We start from the raw sequence: 21,774 nt of genomic DNA on the forward strand, positions 1-21,774 counted from the left end.
AGGAAGTCGCCATTAACCCCACCATGGGGCTGCCGGAACTTACACAGGACTGGGAAATAGACGCTTGGAGGGCACAAACAGAACCTTCTGTGCACCAGGACCCAGGAGAAAGGAGCAGTGACCCCACAAGAGACTGATGCAGACTTGCCCGGGACTGTCCTGGAGTGTCCAGCAGAGGCATGGTTCGGTGGTGGCCTGCTGCAGGCTTAGGGGCAGTGAGTGCAGCAGTACATGCGTGGGATCTTTTGAAGGAGGTCACCATTATCTTCATTACGTCCACCATAGTTTGGCCCCAGGTAAATAGCAGGGAGGGAACATAGCTCCACTCATTAACAGAAAATTGGATTAAAGATTTATTGAGCATGGCCCCGCCTATCAGAACAAGACCCAGTTTCTCCCTCAGTCAGTATCTCCCATCATAAAGCTTCCATAAGCCTCTTATCTTTCTCCATTAGTGGGCAGACAGAATGAAAACCACAATCACAGAAAAGTAACCAATCTGATCACATGGACCACAGCCTTGTCTAACTCAGTGAAACTATGAGACATGCCATGTAGGGCCATGTACATAGACGGGTCATGTGGAGAGTTCTGACAGAATGTGATCCACTGGGGAAGGAAATGGCAAATCACTTCAGTATTCTTGCCTTGAGAACCTCATGAACAGTATGAAAAGGCAAAATGATAGGACACTGAAAGATGAACTCCCCAGGTCCATAGGTGCCCAATATGCACCTGGAGATCAGTGGAGAAATAACTCCAGAAAGAACGAAGGGATGGAGCCAAAGCAAAAACAACACCCAGTTGTGACTGGTGACAGAAGCAAAGTCCAATGCTGTAAAGAGCAATATTGCAAAGGAACGTGGAATGTTAAGTCCATGAATCAAGGCAAATTGGAAGTGGTCAAACAGAAGATGGCAAGAGTGAATGTCAACATCTTAGAGATCAGCAAATTAAAATGTACTGGAATGGGTGAATGTAACTTAGATGACCATTATATCTACTACTGTGGGCAAGAATCCCTTAGAAGAAATGGAGTAGCCCTCACAGTCATCAAAAGAGTCCACAATGCAGTACTTGGATGCAATCACAAAAACGATAGAGTGATCTCTGTTTACTTCCAAGGCAAACCATTCAATATCACTGTAATCCAAGTCTATGCCCCAATCAGGAATGCTGAAGAAGCTGAACGGTTCTATGAAGACCTATAAGACCTTCTAGAACTAACACCCCCAAAAGATGTCCTTATCATTATAGGGGGCTGGAATGCAAAAGTAGGAAGTCAAGAAACACCTGGAGTAACAGGCAAATTTGGCCTTGGAGTATAGAATGAAGCAGGGCAAAGGCTAATAGAGTTTTGCCAAGAGAATGCACTGGTCATAACAAACACCCTCTTCCAACAACACAAGAGAGACTCTACACATGGACATCACCAGATGGTCATACTGAAATCAGATTGATTATATTCTTTGCAGCCAAAGATGGAAAAGTTCTATACAGTCAGCAAAAACAAGACTGGGAGCTGACTATGGCTCAGATCATGAACTCCTTATTGCCAAATTCAGACCTAAATGAAAAAGGGAAAACCACCAGACCATTCAGGTATGACCTAAATCAAATCCCATACAATTATACAGTGGAAGTGAGAAATAGATTCAAGGGATTAGATCTGATAGACAGAGTGCCTGAAGAACTATGGACAGAGGTTTGTGACACTGTATAGGAGGCAGGGATCAAGACCATCCCCAAGAAAAAGAAATGCAAAAAAGCAAAATGATTTTCTGAGGAGGCTTTAAAAATAGCTGTCAAAAGAAGAGAAGCGAAAGGCAAAGGAGAAAAGGAAAGATATACCCAATTGAATGTAGCATTCCAAAGAATATCAAGAAGAGATAAGAAAGCCTTTCTCAGTGATCAGTGCAAAGAAATAGAGGAAAACAATAGAATGGGAAAGACTAGAGATTTCTTCAAGAAAGTTAGAGATACCAAGGGAGCATTTCATGCAAAAATGGGCACAATAAAGGACAGGAATGGTATGGACCTAACAGAAGCAGAAGATATTAAGAATGGGAAAGAATACAAAGAAGAACTATACAAAAAAAATCTTCAGTCCCAGATAATCATGATGGTTACTCACCTAGAGCCAGACATTCTGGAATGAGAAATTAAGTGGGCCTTAGAAAGGATCACTACAAAAAAAGCTAGTGGAGGTGATGGAATTCCAGTTGACCTACTGAAAATCCTAAAATGATGATGTGAAAGTTCTCCACTCAATATGCCAACAAATGTGGAAAATTCAGCAGTGGCCACAGGACTGGAAAAGGTCAGTTTTCATTTCAATCCCAAAGAAAGGCAATGCCAAATATTGCTCAAACTACTGCACAATTGCACTCATCTCACACGCTAGTAAAGTAATGCTCAAAATTCTTCAAGCCAGGCTTCAACAGTACGTGTACTATGAACTTCCAAATTTTCAAGCTGGTTTTAGAGAAGGCAGAGGAACCAGAGACCAAATTGACAACATCCATTGAATTATCAAAAAAGCAAGAGAGTTTCAGAAAACATCTACTTCTGCTTTATTGACTATGACAAAGCCTTTGACTGTGTGGATCACAACAAACTGTGGAAAACTGTGAAAGAGATGGGAATACCAGGCCACCTGACCTGCCTCCTGAGAAATTTGTATGCAGGTCAGGAAGCAACAGTTAGAACTGGACATGGAACAACAGACTGGTTTCAAATTGGGAAAGGAGTACGTTAAGGCTATATATTGTCACCCTGCTTATTTAACTTATATGCAGAGTACATCATCAGAAACGCTGGGCTGGATGAAGCACAAGCTGGAATCAAGATTGCCAGGAGAAATATCAATAACCTCAGATATGCAGATGACACTACCCTTATGTCAGAAAGTGAAGAGGAACTAAAGAGCCTCTTGATGAAAGTGAATGAGGAGAGTGAAAACGTTGGCTTAAAGCTCAACAATCAGAAAACTAAGATCACAGCATCTGTCCCATCACTTCATGGCAAATAGATGGAGAAGCAATGGAAACAGTGATTGACTTCATTTTTGGGGGGGCTCCAAAATCACTGCAGATGGTGACTGCAGCCATGAAATTATAAGACACTTGCTCCTTGGAAGAAAAGCTATGACCAACCTAGAGAGCATATTAAAAAGCAGAGACGTTACTTTGCCAACAAAGGTCTGTCTAGTCAAGGCTATGGTTTTTCCACTAGTCAACTATGGATGTGAGAGTTGGATTATAAAGAAAGCTGAGCTCCAAAGAATTGATGCTTTTGGACTGTGGTGTTGGAGAAGACTCTTGAGAGTCCCTTGGACTGCAAGGAGATCTAAGTAGTTGATCCTAAAGGAAAGCAGTCCTGAATATTCATTGGAAGGACTGCTGTTAAAGCTGAAACTCCAATATTTTGGCTACCTAATGTGAAGACCTGACTCATTTGAAAAAACCTTGATAGTGGGAAAGATTGAGGTGGTAGGAGAATGGGATGACAGAGGAAGAGAAGGTTTGATAGTATCACCAATTCAATGGACATGAGTTTGAGTAAACTCCGGGAGTTGGTGATGGACAGGGAGGCCTGGCATGCTGCAGTCAATGGGTTTGCAAAGAGTCAGACATGACTGAATGACTGAGCTGAAGTGTATAATTGTAAGGGATTTGATTTATGTCATACCTGAATGGTCAAGTGGTTTTCCCTACTTTCTTCAATTTAAGTCTCAATTTGTCAATAAGGAGTTCATGATCTGACCCACAGTCAGCTTCCAGTCTTGTTTTTGCTGACTGTATAGAGCTTCTCCATGTTTGGCTGCAAAGAATATAATCAACCTGATTTATTTCAGTATTGACCATCTGGTGACGTCCAAGTGTAGAGCCGTTCTTGTGTTTTTGGTTGAGGGTGTTTGCTATGACCAGTGCGTTGCCTTAGCAAAACTCTGTTAGCCTTTGACCTCATTCGTTTTGTACTCTAAGGTCAAATTTGCCTGTTACTCTAGGAATCTCCTGACTTCCTACTTTTGCATTCCAGTCCTCTATAATGAACAGGACATCTTTTTTGGATGTTAGTTCTAGAATGTCTACAATTTTTATAGTTTAGCCCCTAAAAGATTATTTAGTCTTTTTAGCCCAAAGAACTGCATTTATAAACTGGAAGCATCCTGAATAAAAACTTCATTAAGTTTTTGTTTCTTTGGAGATATGATTCTATAGTTTATTACAAATACACATGGTAACGATGTTTTTATATAGGACAAAATGTTCCTGTAACTTTTTAGGGTTAGTTGAATGACAAAAAGTATTATTAATTTGCTATTGTATGATTTTACTATAAGTATTTTCATTAGCTGGACTGACTTTTTAATACATTTCCTTATGACTAATTACAATATGCTTCTTTGAAATACTGCTTAATTTCTGTGTGGTAATAATGAATATCCAAAGCATTAAACAATGTGGCTGATTTCATCTCTTGCTGTGAATGGCAGAAACAGTGAGAAAATAATAATTACAATGTTGAGTGCTTATTTTATGTCTTTCATACAGTTTTAAGTGTCTTATATACATGAACTCTTAATTTTTCAAACAGCTGATGTAGTAGGTAATTATTATTTGCAGAACTAAGGTACCTAGTGGCCAAGAAATCTGTCCAATGGCACACAGCTAGTAAGTGGAGAGATAGAGGATTTAAAACTGAACTGTCTTTTAATGAAACATAAAGACATGAAAAGAGCAGTTTTAAATAGATATTTGTATTATACAACCATACAGCCTCATAACTGAAAAGTTTTTAAAAAATAATCTGACACTATCTTTTATAGATCAAGAAACAAAGATCAAGTGAATTAATGGGCCAATTCATTTTTTCCATTGTCACTAGATGAAAAGAATATCAGTTCCTAGTCTGTGTCCCTCCCTTTAATAGGTCATGACTTGGGATGACTTTGACCTAATTGTAATGCACCAAATAGTGGCATATCTTAACTTCACCTATGTTGTGACTTGTGCTTTCCTCAGTGTGATAATGACGTTATGATGGAGTTGTGTGTTTACCGGTTTGTTTCTTTCATATATTGAAAGCTCCAGGAAGACAGACATTATGCTGTCCTATTCACTCTCAGTAGTGGTCACAACACGGGAAAAGGTCAGTTTTCATTCCAATCCCAAAGTAAGGCAACCCCAAAGAATGCTCAAACTACTGCACAATTGCACTCATCTCACGCGCTAGTAAAGTAATGCTCAAAATTCTTCAAGCCAGGCTCCAGCAAATACGTGAACTGTGAAATTCCAGATGTTCAAGCTGGTTTTAGAAAAGGCAGAGGAACCAGAAATCAAATTGTCAACATCGCTGGATCATCAAAAAAGCAAGAGAGTTCCAGAAAAATATCTATTTCTGCTTTATTGACTATGCCAAATCCTTCGACTGTGTGGATCACAGCAAACTGTGGAAAACTGTGAAAGAGATGGGAATACCAGGCCACCTGACCTGCCTCCTGAGAAATTTGTATGCAGGTCAGGAAGCAACAGTTAGAACTGGACATGGAACAACAGACTGGTTCCAAAAAGGAAAAGGAGTACGTCAAGGCTGTATATTGTCACCCTACTTATTTAACTTATATGCAGAGTACATCATGAGAAATGCTGGACTGGAGGAAGCACAAGCTGGAATCAAGATTGCCAGGAGAAATACCAATAACCTCAGATATGCAGATGACACCACCCTTATGTCAGAAAGTGAAGAGGAACTAAAGAGCCTCTTGATGAAAGTGAAAGAGGAGAGTGAAAAAGTTGGCTTAAAGCTCAACATTCAGAAAACTAAGATCACGGCATCTGGTCCCATCACCTCATGGGAAATAGATGGGGAAACAGTGGAAATAGTGTCAGACTTTATTTTTGGGGGCTCCAAAATCACTGCAGATGGTGATTGCAGCCATGAAATTAAAAGATGCTTACTCCTTGGAAGGAAAGTTATGACCAACCTTGATAGCATATTAAAAAGCAGAGACATTACTTTGTCAACAAAGGTCCATCTAGTCAAGGCTATTGTTTTTCCATTGGTCATGTATGGATGTGAGAGTTGGACTGTGAAGAAAGCTGAGCGCCGAAGAATTGATGCTTTTGAACTGTGGTGTTGGAGAAGACTCTTGAGAGTCCCTTGGACTGCAAGAAGATCTAACCAGTCCATCCTAAAGGAGATCAGTCCTGGGTGTTCATTGGAAGGACTGATGCTGAAGCTGAAACTCCAATAGTTTGGCCACCTCATGCGAAGAGTTGACTCAACTGGAAAAGACCCTGATACTGGGAGGGACTGGGGGTAGGAGGAGACAGGGACGACAGAGGATGAGACGGCTGGATGGCATCACAGACTCAATGCACATGGGTTTGGGTAGACTCCAGGAGTTGGTGATGGATAGGGAGGCCTGGCATGCTGCGGTTCATGGGGTCGCAAAGAGTCAGACACGACTGAGCGACTGAACTAAACTGATTCACTCTTGTGACTAGATGAATAATTCTTATTTTAATATCCAAGGAGATGCTTTCTAGAGAATGAAGAGTTTTATTTTTATTTTATTATTTTTTAAGATTAGAGTAAAATTGCTTTACAAACTTGTATCAGTTCTGCTGTACATGGATCAGCCATACGCATATATAATTCCCCTCCCTCTGGATCCTTCTTCCCACTCCCTCTATCCCACCCTTCTGGGTCATCACAGAACACTGAGCTGAGCTCCCTGTGCTTAGAGCTGCTTCCCAGTAGGTATCTCTTTTGCACATGGTAGCGTGTATTTGTCAGTGCTTATTTTCAATAGGTGCCATCTACTTCTTCCCCCTGGGTCTACAACCTTGTTCTCTATGTCTGCATCTCTATCCTCATTGTGCAAAGAGTTTCATCAGTACCATTTTTCTAGATTCTATATGTATGCATTAATGTACTTTGTTTTTTAGAGAATCAATAATTTTAAATGGTAAAGGCAGCAGATACACCTTTCAGAAATGTTAAAGCAGAGTTTAAACAATGGATATTATTATTAACTGTTAGAAAAAAAAAAAACTGAAGCTGACAGAACAACTGAAGTTTTCTGTACAGCTGTTTCAAATGGAGTGTTAGAGTCTGAGAGACAGAGCTGTAAATATAAAGATAATCTATAAAGTTTGGTCACCCACAAATCGAAGAGCAATTTTACATTTCCACAGTGTAGAAGTGTGGCTCATGCACTGATATTTTGTTACATCTTGATTCAAGAAAAGCAACTGCCATCAAGAAATGTAGTTTACAAATAAGAAACACTAATATATATGATGTGAATTTTCACTTTATATTATGCATTGGAGTTTCTCTGCCCTCTAATAGTGAAAAGCTGAAGTACAGTCTGTGCCACATTTAAGGGTACTTAACAAAAGTATCACAGGACGTTATTACTTATCAGTTGTATAAACTGGAGACAGAAGCTCTAAATTCAGCATTATATGTGTTATAGTTGGCTTCTAAGTATGCATCTTAGAGATAGGGTAAGTGGTAAAAGTCTTATTTTTCAAAATATAATTTTGTTTTTAAAAGCTATGGTAAGATTTTCATACTTTTAGAAATGTGACCATCATAATTAGATTTCTAACTACATATTCACAGGTGAAGGGGAAAATGGACTCAATTCAAACAAAAATTGAATCTCCAAATTGACATTCTAAACTGATGGTGTTTATTATCACATGTAATCCTTTGATACAAATACTTTAACTTTAATCAGTCTTAAATCATCTTTGGAAGAAATTTATCTTTGGAGATGTCTTCGCCTATTTTGGGATTCCCAGGCGGTGCAGCGGTAAAGAATCCACCTGCGATGCAGAAGAAGAAGACGCGCGCTCAATCCCTGAGTCAGGAAGATCTCCTGGAAGAGGGCATGGCAACCCATTCCAGTATCTTGCCTAGAAAACCCCATGGACAGAGGAGCCTGGTGGGTTGCAGTCCATGAGGAAACAAAGTCAGACACAACTGAAGTCTCTGAGCAGGAGCAGCCATCTCTATTTTATTTTTCCCTTGCTCATTTTCTTTATTTCCCTTTCAGTTTTACTTTAATATTATTGACTCATACTGTAGAAGTTTATGGTATATTGATATACATATTGATATATATTGATTTGTCTTCTATACATCATGACATGATTGCCACAGTTAAGTTTAGTGAATATCCATCATTCTTTATAGATAAAAATTTTTAAAAATTTCCTTGTGATGAGAACTCTTAGAATTTCCACCCTTAACTTTCATATATAATATTCAGCAGTGTTAATTATATTTATCATGTTGTACATAATGACCCTAGTACTTATTTATACCATAACTAGAAATTTGTACTTTTTAGCTACTTTCATCCAATTCCTTCTCCCTCAACTCCCTCACCTCCCATCTCCCATCACAATCTGATCTCTTTTTCTATGAGTTTGCTTGTTTGTTTTGAACTGCAACACTATGTTAGTTCCTGGTCCACAGTGATTTGATATTTCTATGCATTTCAAAATGATCACCACAGTATGTCTAATTACCACCTATCACCATACAGAAACAGTACATTATTATTGACTATATTCTTCTCACTGTACATTTTGTCCCTAATCTTAAGCTGAAGGGTATTCTATGGTATGGTACTACGAAGATGCCAGTGGTATTTTAAAGAATCTATGACACAAGCTTTTTATCATTTAAATTTGGATTAAAAAATATATATTTTCTTATAGCATTTTGGGAAAGAAGAAAAACCAACTCAGAACATCTTGAAATCACCCTTCAGTTATTTTAAATGTCTCTTAGAAACAACTCCTTTGTTGTTTTAAAAACTAAAGTGCTTTTAATTACTGTAGGTGATATAAGTAGCTCAGAATGGTCAAGGAAATACTGTGCACACTAGTTCTTGTTTTTATAAGCAAAAATCTGATTTGTGCTTCATGTTCCTTAATTACTTGTAACTCTTCAAAAGCCTAGTTCAGCAAGAGAAAGAATTTTCTGGCTTAAATCATAAAGAGATAGTATCAAAATAAATGAAACCCAGGCGATATTGCATGCATCGAGTTCATGGAGTAATTGCTTAGGAATTGACTGGGAATGTAAACAAATTCATGGATTCACATCTTAGAATCATGACATTGTTTTCTGGTCACATAACATTACTCATATGCCACACCCATAATGATAGACTTTAAACAATTTCTGAAAGTATCAAAGTTCACCTTTTCCTTTAGTGTTGGAGAATTCTGTTTATAAAAGGAAAGAAAATAAGCACCTCGTCATGTTTTAAATTAGCATGGGGAAATTCTCAAGTAGATGTGACAGCGCTCAGAGGACTTGGCGCTCCCTTCGTTAAGGACTGCCAATCATAATTAGCAACAACAGAGATGTTATTCGAACCTAAATAAAAATTACAGAGAGTCTTTTTGAGTTAATATCTGTAAGAAGGGAATATAGAAAAGAACTTGTCTCTGTAGCCTAGCTAACCTGTCACTGGGAATTACTCTCATTTTCTCTGTGTTCATTAAGGTCAGTAAACAACAGAGCCAGCCAATATAATTTTTGTTATATTCAAATTGAATGTGAAATATCAGATAACATTACAAAGGGATGGCTTTAGCTACTGCATTTCACGGCTTGAATCCTTTGGGGTTTTCTGACTAGGACACTGGCAAATTTCATATATTTGACAATCTACACCGTTAAAATGGATGTCTTTTGGAGTTATTCTCCTACTCTAAGTTTTAAAGAGATGCTTTCTCCTCGACAATCTTTTCTGTTGTCTAATTTGATAGAGAAGAATGTCTGACTCTTCTTTTTGTGGAAACGAAAAAGTTGTGATTCTCTGTAACACTGTGATCCATCTGGTAGTGGGAAGAGTTCTTTATTTTCTTCCAAAAATTGTCCTAGGATCTCAAAGTCAGTGGGTTGCCTTTCATGTTAACTCTTGGGCAGCAGCGACCACGTTATCTTCTATCATTACTAAAGGTCCTCTTTCTCTTCATCACTAGCATCTGTGGAGCTATTTGATCCTTAAGAAAATTACCAAAGGGATTTTCCTTCTTTACTCCTTTCAGTAATTCTGTCTGCTCCTCTCATCAGCAGTGGTTTGTGCTGTGCTAGGTCACTAAGTCTGATCTTTGCAACGCTATGGACTGTAGTCTGCCAGGCTCCTCTGTCCATGGGGTTCTCCAGACGAGAATACTGGAGTGGGTTCCCATTTTCTTTCTCCAGGGGATCTGCCCGACTCAGGGGTCTAACCCTTATTCTTGCATCTTCTGCAGGTTCTTTATTGCTAGCGCCATCAAAGGTGGTTTATTTGGTCCCAATTTGACTATGGCCCACTTAAATGATGTTGAACATTCCTGCAAGGACTGTGTCTTTCTTATGATCATATTCAAAATATCTAGGCTGGGAATGCCATACACTATACCCAAGGAATATTTATTAAGTCAGTTAATATAGTTATTTCTTGTTTTCTTTTGCTCTTCGTGCTCCTGACACATAGCTGGTGTAGTAAATGCTTGCTGGTATACGGCACAGTGATAAAGAATCTGCCTGCCAATCCAGGAGACACAGGTTCTATCCCTGGGTTGGGAAGATCCCCTGGAGAAGGAAATGGCAACCCACTCCAGTACTCTTGCCTGGAATATTTCATGGACAGTCCACGGGGTCGCAAACAGTTTCGAAATAAACATATGTGATAGTCTCAAACATTTTACATGACTATAAATATTTACAGTTCAAAGCACAAGACAAAACCCTCTAAAGTAAACTCTGAAATTTCCATTTGCAAGTAAACAGCAAATGAATTACAGACATTCACGTGTATGAATAAGTCATAGAGGCCCTTCACTGGCCATAAACTAAATATCAGGGATCTTCAAAAATCAAGCCTCAGTTTTTTTTAGGTATGTGGATTGCACAGTCATGAAGATAAGGGAGGATATAAAATGGCAACAAAACTTGCATAAAATTGGTCTCTCATTCATGCATTAAACTACCTAATTCACAAGCTCTAATGTTCTAGCCAAACAGATGTACTAAGTTTATCTCTATAATGGACCATACTGCTTTTGCACAGTTGGATTCCCTGAGCTGTCTTTCTGGAATGGTTTGAGGTTACAGAATTTTTTTTTAAAAATCAGGATTAGTAAATAACTCGCATATATTTCACATTTTTCTGCTTTTAGCCATCCCTGAACTTTTTTCAAACATGTCTATAATACTGAAATGCCTCTTTATTCCTACTCAATCTGGTCTAGTGGCTCAATAAAGACCATAATTATGAAATAACTGCTGTACTTCTCCTTAAAAGACTATATTTTTATTAGAAATTATCACTAATTCCAACTTTATTGCCTATGCCTGGATACTGTCATAGGGTCATTTTTCATAGGGTTTATTGAGACTGTCCTTAATTTATTTTTAATCAAAGTGTAAAGATGCTCTCAGTATCTTTTAATGAGTTCACCTTTTCATTGTTAACCAGTGGAAGAATAGCAGCATTTCAAAGATGAAGTAGTTAATCTTATGCAATTGAGCATGATTCATCATTATGAATTTGTATAAATGTATAATCAACCTACAAGCTGTACAACTTATTTAAGGGAGCAGTTGAGATAGAAAAGTGCTTAACATATTTATAACTTTTGATATCTGCAGCTTGTTTACAGAACTAGAAAAGAATTTAAACCATATGGATACTTTTCTTTTGAGTATTCTCCAAAACTTGATGAAATTGGACCACCTGGAGACAAGAATTCAGAAAGCCAATCCATAAGCTTGTCAGTATTCTCAAAAATAAGACTTCAGCCAATGGGGGACTTTATACATTTCTCATCTTAGCTATTTAAGAAAATACACTAGTGGAGACATTCTGGATAATTTTCTATTCGGTTTAAATGAGTTTCATGGCATTGGGCAACAGAATGTAATCTAATAAACACAGTACTGCAGTTAACTCTATCCTTGATTTAGTTAAGCATTTGCTGTGCTTAGTCGCTCAGTCGTTTCTGTCTCTTTGTGACCCCATGGTCTGCAGCCCATCAGGCTCCTCTAGCCAAGGGGATTCTCCAGGCAAGAATACTGGGGTGGGATGCCATGCCATCCTCCAGGGGAGTTAAGTATTTAGCACTTATTAGTTTATTTAATTGATCAGTATGCATTTATCAAACACCTAATATGTCACAAAGAGTTGGGCATGACTGAGTGACTTACACTTTCTCTTTTCATGTACAAGACACGGAATTAGGTAAAGGGGCTTTAAAGATAAATAGGACACTGTCTTGTGTTCAAAGGACTCAGGTGGAGACAAATTTAAAAAAAAGGCAATTACACTACAGTTGATAAGTACTATGATAAATATATCTGACAGAGCATGGAAGATGGTCCTTAATCCCAGCAAAGACTTCCTGAAAAAAGTGAGATCAGAAGAAGAATTAGAAAATGCACAAGAATCTGCCATATGAAAGCAGGAAGTGGGAGTAGAGATTAAGAAATTGGTAATAAAGGCATTTCAGGAATTGAGAAGTGTAAAAGCAGAGACATGACACAGTCTCATGTTCAAGAGACAAATACAGAAATACAGTTTGGAGAAACTGGACAATTAGACATGAGCCATAAGTGACAGGAAATGAGACTCAAGACGGGAGAAGGGTCAGATGATGGAATATTGTTTATGCTCTAAATTACTTTTAAACTGTGGGCACTGGGGAGCCAAGGAAATATTTGAAGAATGGGAATTATGTGGTCAGCTTTCCATGACAGTGATAATTGGTATACATGAAATTATGTGGATCATATAGTTACAGGAAATAAATTTGGAAAAGGGAGATGTATTATGAGATTCCTGTAGTTCAGATAAAAAATGAGATAGGCCTAATCGAGGTAACAATCTAGTATTTATCTCTCTAGATGAGAAGAGATTTCCACTCCTAGAAATAAACTGGTAAATTTTGCAGGACTTGAAAATAGGTGGATATAAGGAATAGAAAGAAGAAGAAATCAAAATGGTTTTCAAAGTTTCTAACCCGTTTAAGTCATTAATGCATCAGCTGGAATAGAGAATATGAGAGGCTAAAAGGTTTAAAGTGCAAAATAAATTCAGTTACTGACATATTGGAATCTGTGGAATCTCTGATATATCCTGAGAGTCTAGTGACAGTACACAAAACTAAAATTTAAGAATGGATGATGTAGATTTGGAGACGTCTGCATTTTGGTAGTAATTGAAACCACACACAGAAAAACTGGCTAGAATGTGAAGTGAGATAAAAAAAAGAGATTAATTGCATTTAGCTTTACCACCTTCTGTTTCCAGTCAATGCTCATATCTATCAAATCCTACTTATCTATCCTCACTTACTGACAATTTTGACACATGGTTTATTTTCTTTTTCTCTAATCTAAGTCAACCATCATTAGATATGGTTTGTCTAATCCTCTGGACTCTCAGTTGATCAAGTTTGAGGTCCTTCACAACCTCTTCAGTCCAGTTCAGTCATTTAAATGTGTCTGAATTTTTGCGACCCCATGGACTTCAGCATGCCAGCCTTCCCTGACCAACACCAACTCCCAGAGCTAGTTCAAACTCATGTCCATTGAGTCGGTCATGCCATCCAACCATCTCATCCTCTGTCGTCCCCTTCTCCTCCACCTTCAATCTTTCCCAGCATCAGGGTCTTTTCCAATGAGTCATTTCTTTGCATCAGGTGGCCAAAGTATTGGAGTTTCAGCTTCAGTATCAGTCCTTCCAATGAATATTCAGGACTGATTTCCTTGAGGATGGACTGGTTGGATCTCCTTTTAGTCCAAGGGCCTCTCAAGTCTTCTCCAACATCACAGTTCAAAAGCATCAATTCTTTGGTGCTCAGCTTTCTTTATGGTCCAACTCTCACATCCATACATGACCACTGGAAAAACCATAGCCTTGACTAGACAGACCTTTGTCAGCAAAGTAATGTCTCTGCTTTTTAATATGCTGTCTAGGTTGGTCACAGTTTTTCTTCAAAGGAGTGTGTGTCTTTTAATTTCATGGATGCAGTCACCATCTGCAGCAATTTTGGAGCCCCCCCAAAATGAAGTCTGTCACTGTTTCCATTGTTTCCCCATCTATTTGCCATGAAGTGATGGGACCAAATGCCATGATCTTTGTTTTTTGAATGTTGAGTTTTACACTAGATTTTTCACTCTCCTCTTTCACTTTCATCAGGAGCTCTTCAGTTCTTCTTTGCTTTCTGCCTTAAGGGTGGTGTCATCTGCATATCTGAGGTTATTGATATTTCTCCCCGAAATCTTGATTCCACCTTGTGCTTCATCCATCTGGTATTTCAAATGATGTACTCTGCATATAAGTTTAAAAAAACAAGGTGACAATATACAGCCTTGACGTACTCCTTTTCCTATTTGGAACCAGTCTGTTGTTTCATGTCCAGTTCTAACTGTTGCTTCCTGGCCTGCATACAGATTTCTCAAGAAGCAGGTCAGGTGGTCTGGTATTCCCATCTCTTTCAGAATTTTCCACAGTTTGTTGTGATCCACACAGTCAAAGGCTTTGGCATAGTCAATAAAACAGAAGTAGATGTTTTTCTGGAACTCTCTTGCTTTTTTGATGATCCAACAAATGTTGACAATTTGATCTCTGGTTCCTCTGCCTTTTCTAAATCCAGCTTGAACATCTCGAAGTTCCTGGCTCACGTACTGTTGAAGCCTAGCTTAGAGAATTTTGAGCACTACTTTGCTAGCATGTGAGATGTAGCAATTGTGTGGTAGTTTTGAACATTCTTTGGCATTGCCTTTTTTGGGATTGGAATGGAAACTGACATTTCCAGTCCTGTGGCCACTGCTGAATTTTCCAAATTTGCTGGCATATTGAGTACAGCACTTTAACAGCATCATCTTCTAAGATTTAAATTGCTCAGATGGAATTCCAGCACCTCTGATAGCTTTGTTCATAGTGATGCTACCTAAGGCCCACTTGACTTTGGAGGTCTGGCACTAGCTGAGTGATCACACCTTCGTTGTTATCTGGGTCATTAAGATCTTTTTTGTATACTACCTCCTCAGGAATCCACATCCACATGTCCCATTCGGTAAATACAAACTTTGAACTCTCACACTAACGTTTCCACTATTGTTCTTTGGCCTCATTGAGAACTGTACTCTCTCCCACTACTACTCTATTACCTTCTGGTCTTACTCACTATTGGACTCATCATTAGTCCTTGTATTTTTTTTTTTTATTTCTCCATGTACCCTAGAATCTATGATTTCAACCACAGTCTTGGCAATAATCTAAAGTAATTTGCTTTGTTACCCTTTTTTTCATGTGCCTAACTATTCATAGTTGAGCCTAAGTTTTTGTTTTTTATTTAGTAAACACTCATGTGATACTGTGTAAATTATTGCATCTAAGAAGTTCACATTTTTAAACCATTTATTACAAAGCAATGAGGTGGCACATACAGAGTGTTTCCTGCGAGAGAAGCTCACACCATCATACAAATTTATAATCCCCAACCTGGACTACAGAATTCTTCTGTTTCATTGACTCTTTTCTCTATTTTGAGGATGCTCTCTATGGAGAAATCAACCATCATGCAGGGAGAAAGCCAAATTACCCTATAGAGAAAGGCCACAGAGGAAAATAGCTCTCAGCTAGCATTAACTACCAGACATGTGAGTAGAATGAACAAGCCTTCAGATGAGTTTAGCTTGCAAACTTTGGGCTGTTTAGCGGGAGTTCGGAGATTATTGAGCAAAGACAAACCACCCTCACCATGTTTGTCTGAATCTGTGATGCACAAAATTGATAGGTTTTAAATTAATTTATTACACAGCTATAGTCACTGGAACACTACCAATAAAAAGGTTATCATTAAACCCAATGAACACCTTTCAATTATTAATTTTAATCAACTCATTGAAATGTTTAACTCTGTCAACCAAACCTTCCATATTCAAATATTATCTTTACTTTGTGTGTGTGTACAACTAGATGGTATACGTGGTACTTGCTTCTTTCTTGTCATTCTTTATAATTTACCACCAAAATCTCCTCTACCCATTCATTTCCACAGGGCTCTGTCCTAGGCCCTTTCTGGGTAGTGGTCCTCAGTCAGGAGTAAGCAGTTGAGAACAACTACTCTGTATGATATAATTCACTTTCTTGGCTTCAATTATCTCCTATATGCCAATATCACCTCAATATATACCCAATATATAACCCAGCCCAGACGCCTTTTCTGTGCTTCTGACAAATATATCAAACCACTAACAAGCATTAGAAATATACGCCTGGATATTTCACAGATACCATAACTCAAAGGACCAAAACGCATGTATTATCTTCCCTATCACACCTGCTCTCCCTAATTTTTTTCCCCCAGAAATGACATCAACATCTAACATCAACATCTAACTTCCCAATCCAGAAACCTAGTATAAAATTTCACCTCCGTTATGTCCTTCGACATCAATCCCCATACCACTGGATAATTTATCATGTTCTATTGACTCCAATTCAACAATACCCTTCTCTTTATTCCTAATGCCATCTTTCCTTTGTGCAAATCACACTGCCTCTTTACTTAAGTTATTACAATACTCAGATAATTTTTCTCCCTTTCCACATTGTTCTTTTTCAATTTTCTCCATTTGATAATAAGAATATTTCTATAGTTAAAATTTAAACATGTATTTTCCTGTTTAATGCTTTTTAACTGCTGATAATTTCCCTGAAGATCAAATTCAAATCCCTGATATTAATAAATATATCTTCAGTGTTATGTTTATCGGTTATATCCTGCAATGTTTACTGCACTTTCTCTCTCACTTCTTAATCTTCAGTTTTGTCCTACCATCTATGTACCCTTCCCCCATCCTCTTCTTCAATAAGCCCTTTGCATAGTTAGTTATGTCTGTTCATACAGTATTAACTTAAAAAGCCTTCTTTGCCACATTAAGATATATGTAGCCTCCCTACCTCTATGATCTCATAACAGTCTGTGTGATCTCTACCACATGTGGGTTTTACATGTTTGTGTCCCAAAGGACTTGTAGATCAATGATGGCAAAGACTCTTTTGTTCACAACTGTATACTCAGTGCCTAGCAAAGTTTTATTAAATTAAAGGTGTGGATTAAATGTCTACTCCATGGACTTCCTAGGTGGCACTAGTGGTAAAGAATCTGCCTGCCAACGCAGGAGACACAAGAGATGCAGGTTCAATCCCTGGTATGGGAAAATCCCCTGAAGAAGGAAATGGCAACCCTCTCCAGTATTCATGCCTGAGAAATCCCATGGAGAGAGAAGTTTGGCAGGTTATATACAGTCCATGGAGTCAGAAAGAGTTGTACATTACCGAGCATGCACGGATGCAAATATCTACTAGATTAGTGGTTATTTAATGGACCAAAACTTTCTGTGATAAATATATGAAGATACAGGAAGGTAGTGGGGAAAAGCATGGTTAAGGGGCAGATTTTAAGTAAGAAAGTAGAGATTAAAAGTCTAGACAAAACTTATAATTAGTCAAATGAGAATAGAAAGGATGAAATTTAATGGAAGATCCAATAGCAAGTATATTTTAAAAATAAGACGCTATTGAGAGTTGTATTAATAAATATTAAGGCAAAAGCATCATGTGTCTCCACTGTGACCCCTATGTCTCTTCTTCAATAGATATGACACGTTTGCAAGAAACTAATAATCCCCTAAGTATTTTATTATTTCATTTTCTATGATGGCAGTAGTCTCAAATAAGGGATTTAATAAGCATTGTTCTATTCTGAAACAGAGTCAAGTAATTATGTAGACAAGTTTAAAGAGTAGGCAGATTGAATATCGAACAACACAGCAAAGACCTTCTGTAGAATACAGTGAAATTCCAGTTAAATAACTGGTAAAGAATATGTATTAAAGTGAAAGATATAGCATAAAATTTCTTATTGGAATCTTGAGGGCTTTCAACTGCGAATAAATATTTTTAATACACGAAATGATGTCTTTCAACAAAAAGCAAGTCTCAACATCTCTTACATATGCAAATAATTAAGCAATATCTGCTCTGGTACTAAGTATTTTCATCCCAGTAAGACTATTTCTCAGAATTTCAGAGTTTGGGAAAATCTCATCTTAAGTTTCTTATGAACCTGACATCTGACATTTATCTTTGTCTTTGTTGATGAAATTGAATTTACATCAAAAGATGCTGTACCTTTTTTTTTTTTTTTCTGGAAATCTGGTGTTTCAGGCCCACTAGGAAAGAGTAGAATATGTTCTTTTCTGAGTTTTGCTCTGAAGACCTTTTAGGCAATTTATTGATCTCAAGATACAGAACCTTCCTAACTGAATTCATGGCATATGAAACAACACACTTCTTTTTTATACTATACCATATTTTTTATCCTTACCTTGTTGTACAAAGGATCCATACACAAACCACATGGAGTTGTAGAGAGTAGTAGAAGTCATCGATCCCATTTGTAATCGTGGAGGATTAAGCCAATTCAAGAGGTAGACCAGCAGACCCACCAGAAGGACTGTGCCAGCAATGCAAGCCCATAGTGAGAGATCAAATGGTGCAAGACAAGCAAACATATCCACTGTCTTCTCAGCCCTTCGAAGTAGGACTCCCACGGAGTAGTCCATGTAACGTGTTGTGAAGTCCACCACATTCTCACGGTCTGGGGTGATGGTTAAAGCAGAAATTCCTATGTCAGCTCTCTGAGAAATGGAAAGAGAAAGGAATATGTTAGCAGTGTAAAAAACATCTTTATTTGTGGCACTGTAGCTTGTCTTGAGGGAAAAAAATAGATGCCTCAGGCAAATCTTAAGCCTTTTTATAAAAACTGAAAAGCATAGCAGAGACTTCTTAAGAGAATAGCCATATGTGAATTTTGCATTTCCTACTGCAAATCTTAGCTCAGGAGAGTTAGACAAAGTACCTTGTTCATATTATCAGTGCATGTGAAATCAGTAAATATTTCAGACACAGGTAACTCCTGAAGGAAACTGTCTTTTTCCCATGGGTAACTTTATCAAAGCCATCATTAACACAATAGCAAAGATAAAACTTATTCTAAATAATTCTTCCTGAGAAAATATTTCCAAGAAATTCAATATATTGTTACTGTGTAAATTATTAGGTTATTAAAAACATTCAACATGGCATTTCACCCTTGGTTTAGACTTCTCTGCATCAAAATTTATATTATTAGGTTCTACATACATTAGAGTTATTAGAGCTTTCATGGCACTAAGCTATAGCATCATACATGAGAAGTTTCTATCATAATTTTATTTTTTAAACCTCAGAAACATTTTAGTAAACAATTAAAGATTAAGGAGACAGATACTCTTCTTGGAGCAATAACCATTCTTCTCAGAGTGTGCCTTAGATTCTCACTATTTAGCACTCAAAATCATAGCATATGCTATTTTGCTTATATAACAAGGCACATAGAATTGTAGAGAAAGTACAGAACAAATGACTTCACATTTAAATTCTATGATGTAAAAAATATTTAAATATCTAAACGATGCATGTTGTTTGAAATAATGCTCTATAGCTGTGACTAAACTTGCAGAAAACTTCTTTCAGACAAACACAAACAATAGTAAATTATTGAACATTTCCACTGTTCTTTTTGTTTAATGAAAGAATACAGAAAGTGGTTTTAATGCTTTTGGAGGAAAAAAGACATGAAAAGTAACATGCCTAGTGGAATGCTAAACCAACTCAGATACATCTAGCTTCTGAAGTAATAACAGCTAGAAAGATACTCTACCTAAAGTTAAGCTCTGTGCGTGTGTGTGTGTGTATGTGTGTGTGTGGTGTGTGTGTGTGTGTATGTATGTGTGTGTGTATCAGCTCACCCATATATTTTGGTGCTAGGCCCGGTGCTAAGTATCAGAATAACTTTTCTCATTTAATCCTTACAGTGAGTTATGAATTACATGTTTTCTTCTCCATTTCATAGATGAAGAAACTAAAACTTCAAGAGTTTAAGTAACTTATTTCAGTCCTCACAGTTATGAAGTTTTCGGAAGCCAAATATTAAAGCTATGTTTTTCTTACTCCAAAGCCTGTGCTTATAATCATTTTACCATACTGCAAGAAATCATTCATTTGCCAAATGGCTCATATTGTAGGTAATTATGATAACTAGTTTTAGGAAAATTTTTACTTTAAAAGAGCTTGAAACTTTGCTTTTCTTAATTTTACTATTTATACTGCAACAAGGCTAGATTATCATTAAGTACTGTGAATTTAGGCTTATTAACTGAGAAGTATTAAACTTAGTAACACTATATGGAAAAGAATTTTCAGAGAAATAGTTATTGCTTTCAAGCTCATGTATTTATTTTGCATTGTTTAGTTACTAGGAATCGGGTTTTTTCTGAAAGAAATGTAATCTGGATCCTTAGCACTTTAGTCCTATTTTTTCTAAGCTTCAGTTTACCTGTTTATGAAATAAATATAACTGTCTTTAGTATGCCTATCGTGAGCTGACTCACACATCCCAACCTCAGTGGTGAATAAGTAACTCCTCATGATTCAATTAAATTCTCAAAAAACACATTTCCTTTTTCAGGATATTAAAGTACTGTGGATCAGTAATTTATGAATTGATGCACTAGGGGCCCAAAGCACTTTATGAGTCAAAGTAAAAAAAAATTTCCATCTAAGGAGGAATTTGCTGAAAACTTTAATATTTAATATTGATTAAATATTTGTAAATGTTCACAAATATTTCACTGATAAATAACTAAATGTTTTATATTTAATGATTATGAATCAGAATAATCACTATACTGATTTTTAATAATAGATACTTGCACATATCACACAGCAAATTTCTGTAATGTAATAAAAATATCTGGGGAACATTGTGTTGTGTTATTGTTTTCTTTTGGAGAAGTGAACTGATTATTTTGCATGTGCTAAAATATTTATTAAAAATAATAATTGCTTTTCCTGTTTCTATGAAGAGCTTCCTAAATTCTAGTCTACTGTCAACACTTGGTTATTCTGTGCTCAAGGAGAAATTCCCAGTCACCCTGTGGAGAGGATATTAGAATCATAAAACGGGCTTTTAAATTGCACAAATGCATTTACAAACACAACACACACCCAAAAACATAGAGATTTTTCTGTCTCTGAGATTTGTATACAACTTCCTGAGGAAGTGCCTCACTCCAGACTCGTGAATCAGTAATATAGCAGACCATTGTGTTTGTTATTAGTATGTGATCTTCTGTACTTCTAATAAAGAAGCTGTACTGGAGCGAAGGAAAAAGCAAGAACCACTGACTCAGAAGAATGGTCCTAAAACTTCTTGAAAAGGTCCAAGTAACCAAAAATATTCCAACAAGCATGCCTTTCTTTCTTTCTCTCTTTGTCTATCATTTGTCTATGTATTTATATATCTATGCATGCATGTATGTATGTGTATTTCAACTCACTTGTTCAGTTTCTACAATGACTTTTCATATCTTTAGCCTCATAAAATATTTAATTTTCTCAGTCCCTCTAACTCTCAGAAGATGACCTCCACTGCTATTTTACAGAGGACACAGAAGATACTGAATTAAAATTCATACTTATTTCTATTTCTCAATCTATATCGCACATCCAGCCTATCTGATTCATTTTATGTGCTATGAAGAAACTGTCTTATTTAATGCCAACTCTCTATCAATAAACTTAACAACCATTCCTTTCCACTTCAGAGGCTTAAACATCCATTTCTTGGCAAT

At 37.2% G+C, this 21,774-nt stretch overlaps 1 protein-coding gene across 2 annotated transcripts in view; it reads right to left on the bottom strand.

Annotated features, from left to right (window-relative positions):
• GRID2 (glutamate ionotropic receptor delta type subunit 2) overlaps nucleotides 1–21,774 on the bottom strand; it is a 1,554,957-nt gene that overhangs the window by 324,654 nt on the left and 1,208,529 nt on the right. For both annotated transcript variants that reach the window (XM_043871276.1, XM_043871274.1), the window contains exon 11: nucleotides 18,426–18,738. In XM_043871276.1, the coding sequence (XP_043727211.1) occupies nucleotides 18,426–18,738 (313 nt within the window). The remainder of the gene's footprint in view (nucleotides 1–18,425; nucleotides 18,739–21,774) is intronic.

This window comes from Cervus elaphus, chromosome 17 (assembly GCF_910594005.1).
Source record: "Cervus elaphus chromosome 17, mCerEla1.1, whole genome shotgun sequence".
Classification (NCBI taxonomy): Eukaryota; Metazoa; Chordata; class Mammalia; order Artiodactyla; family Cervidae; genus Cervus; species Cervus elaphus.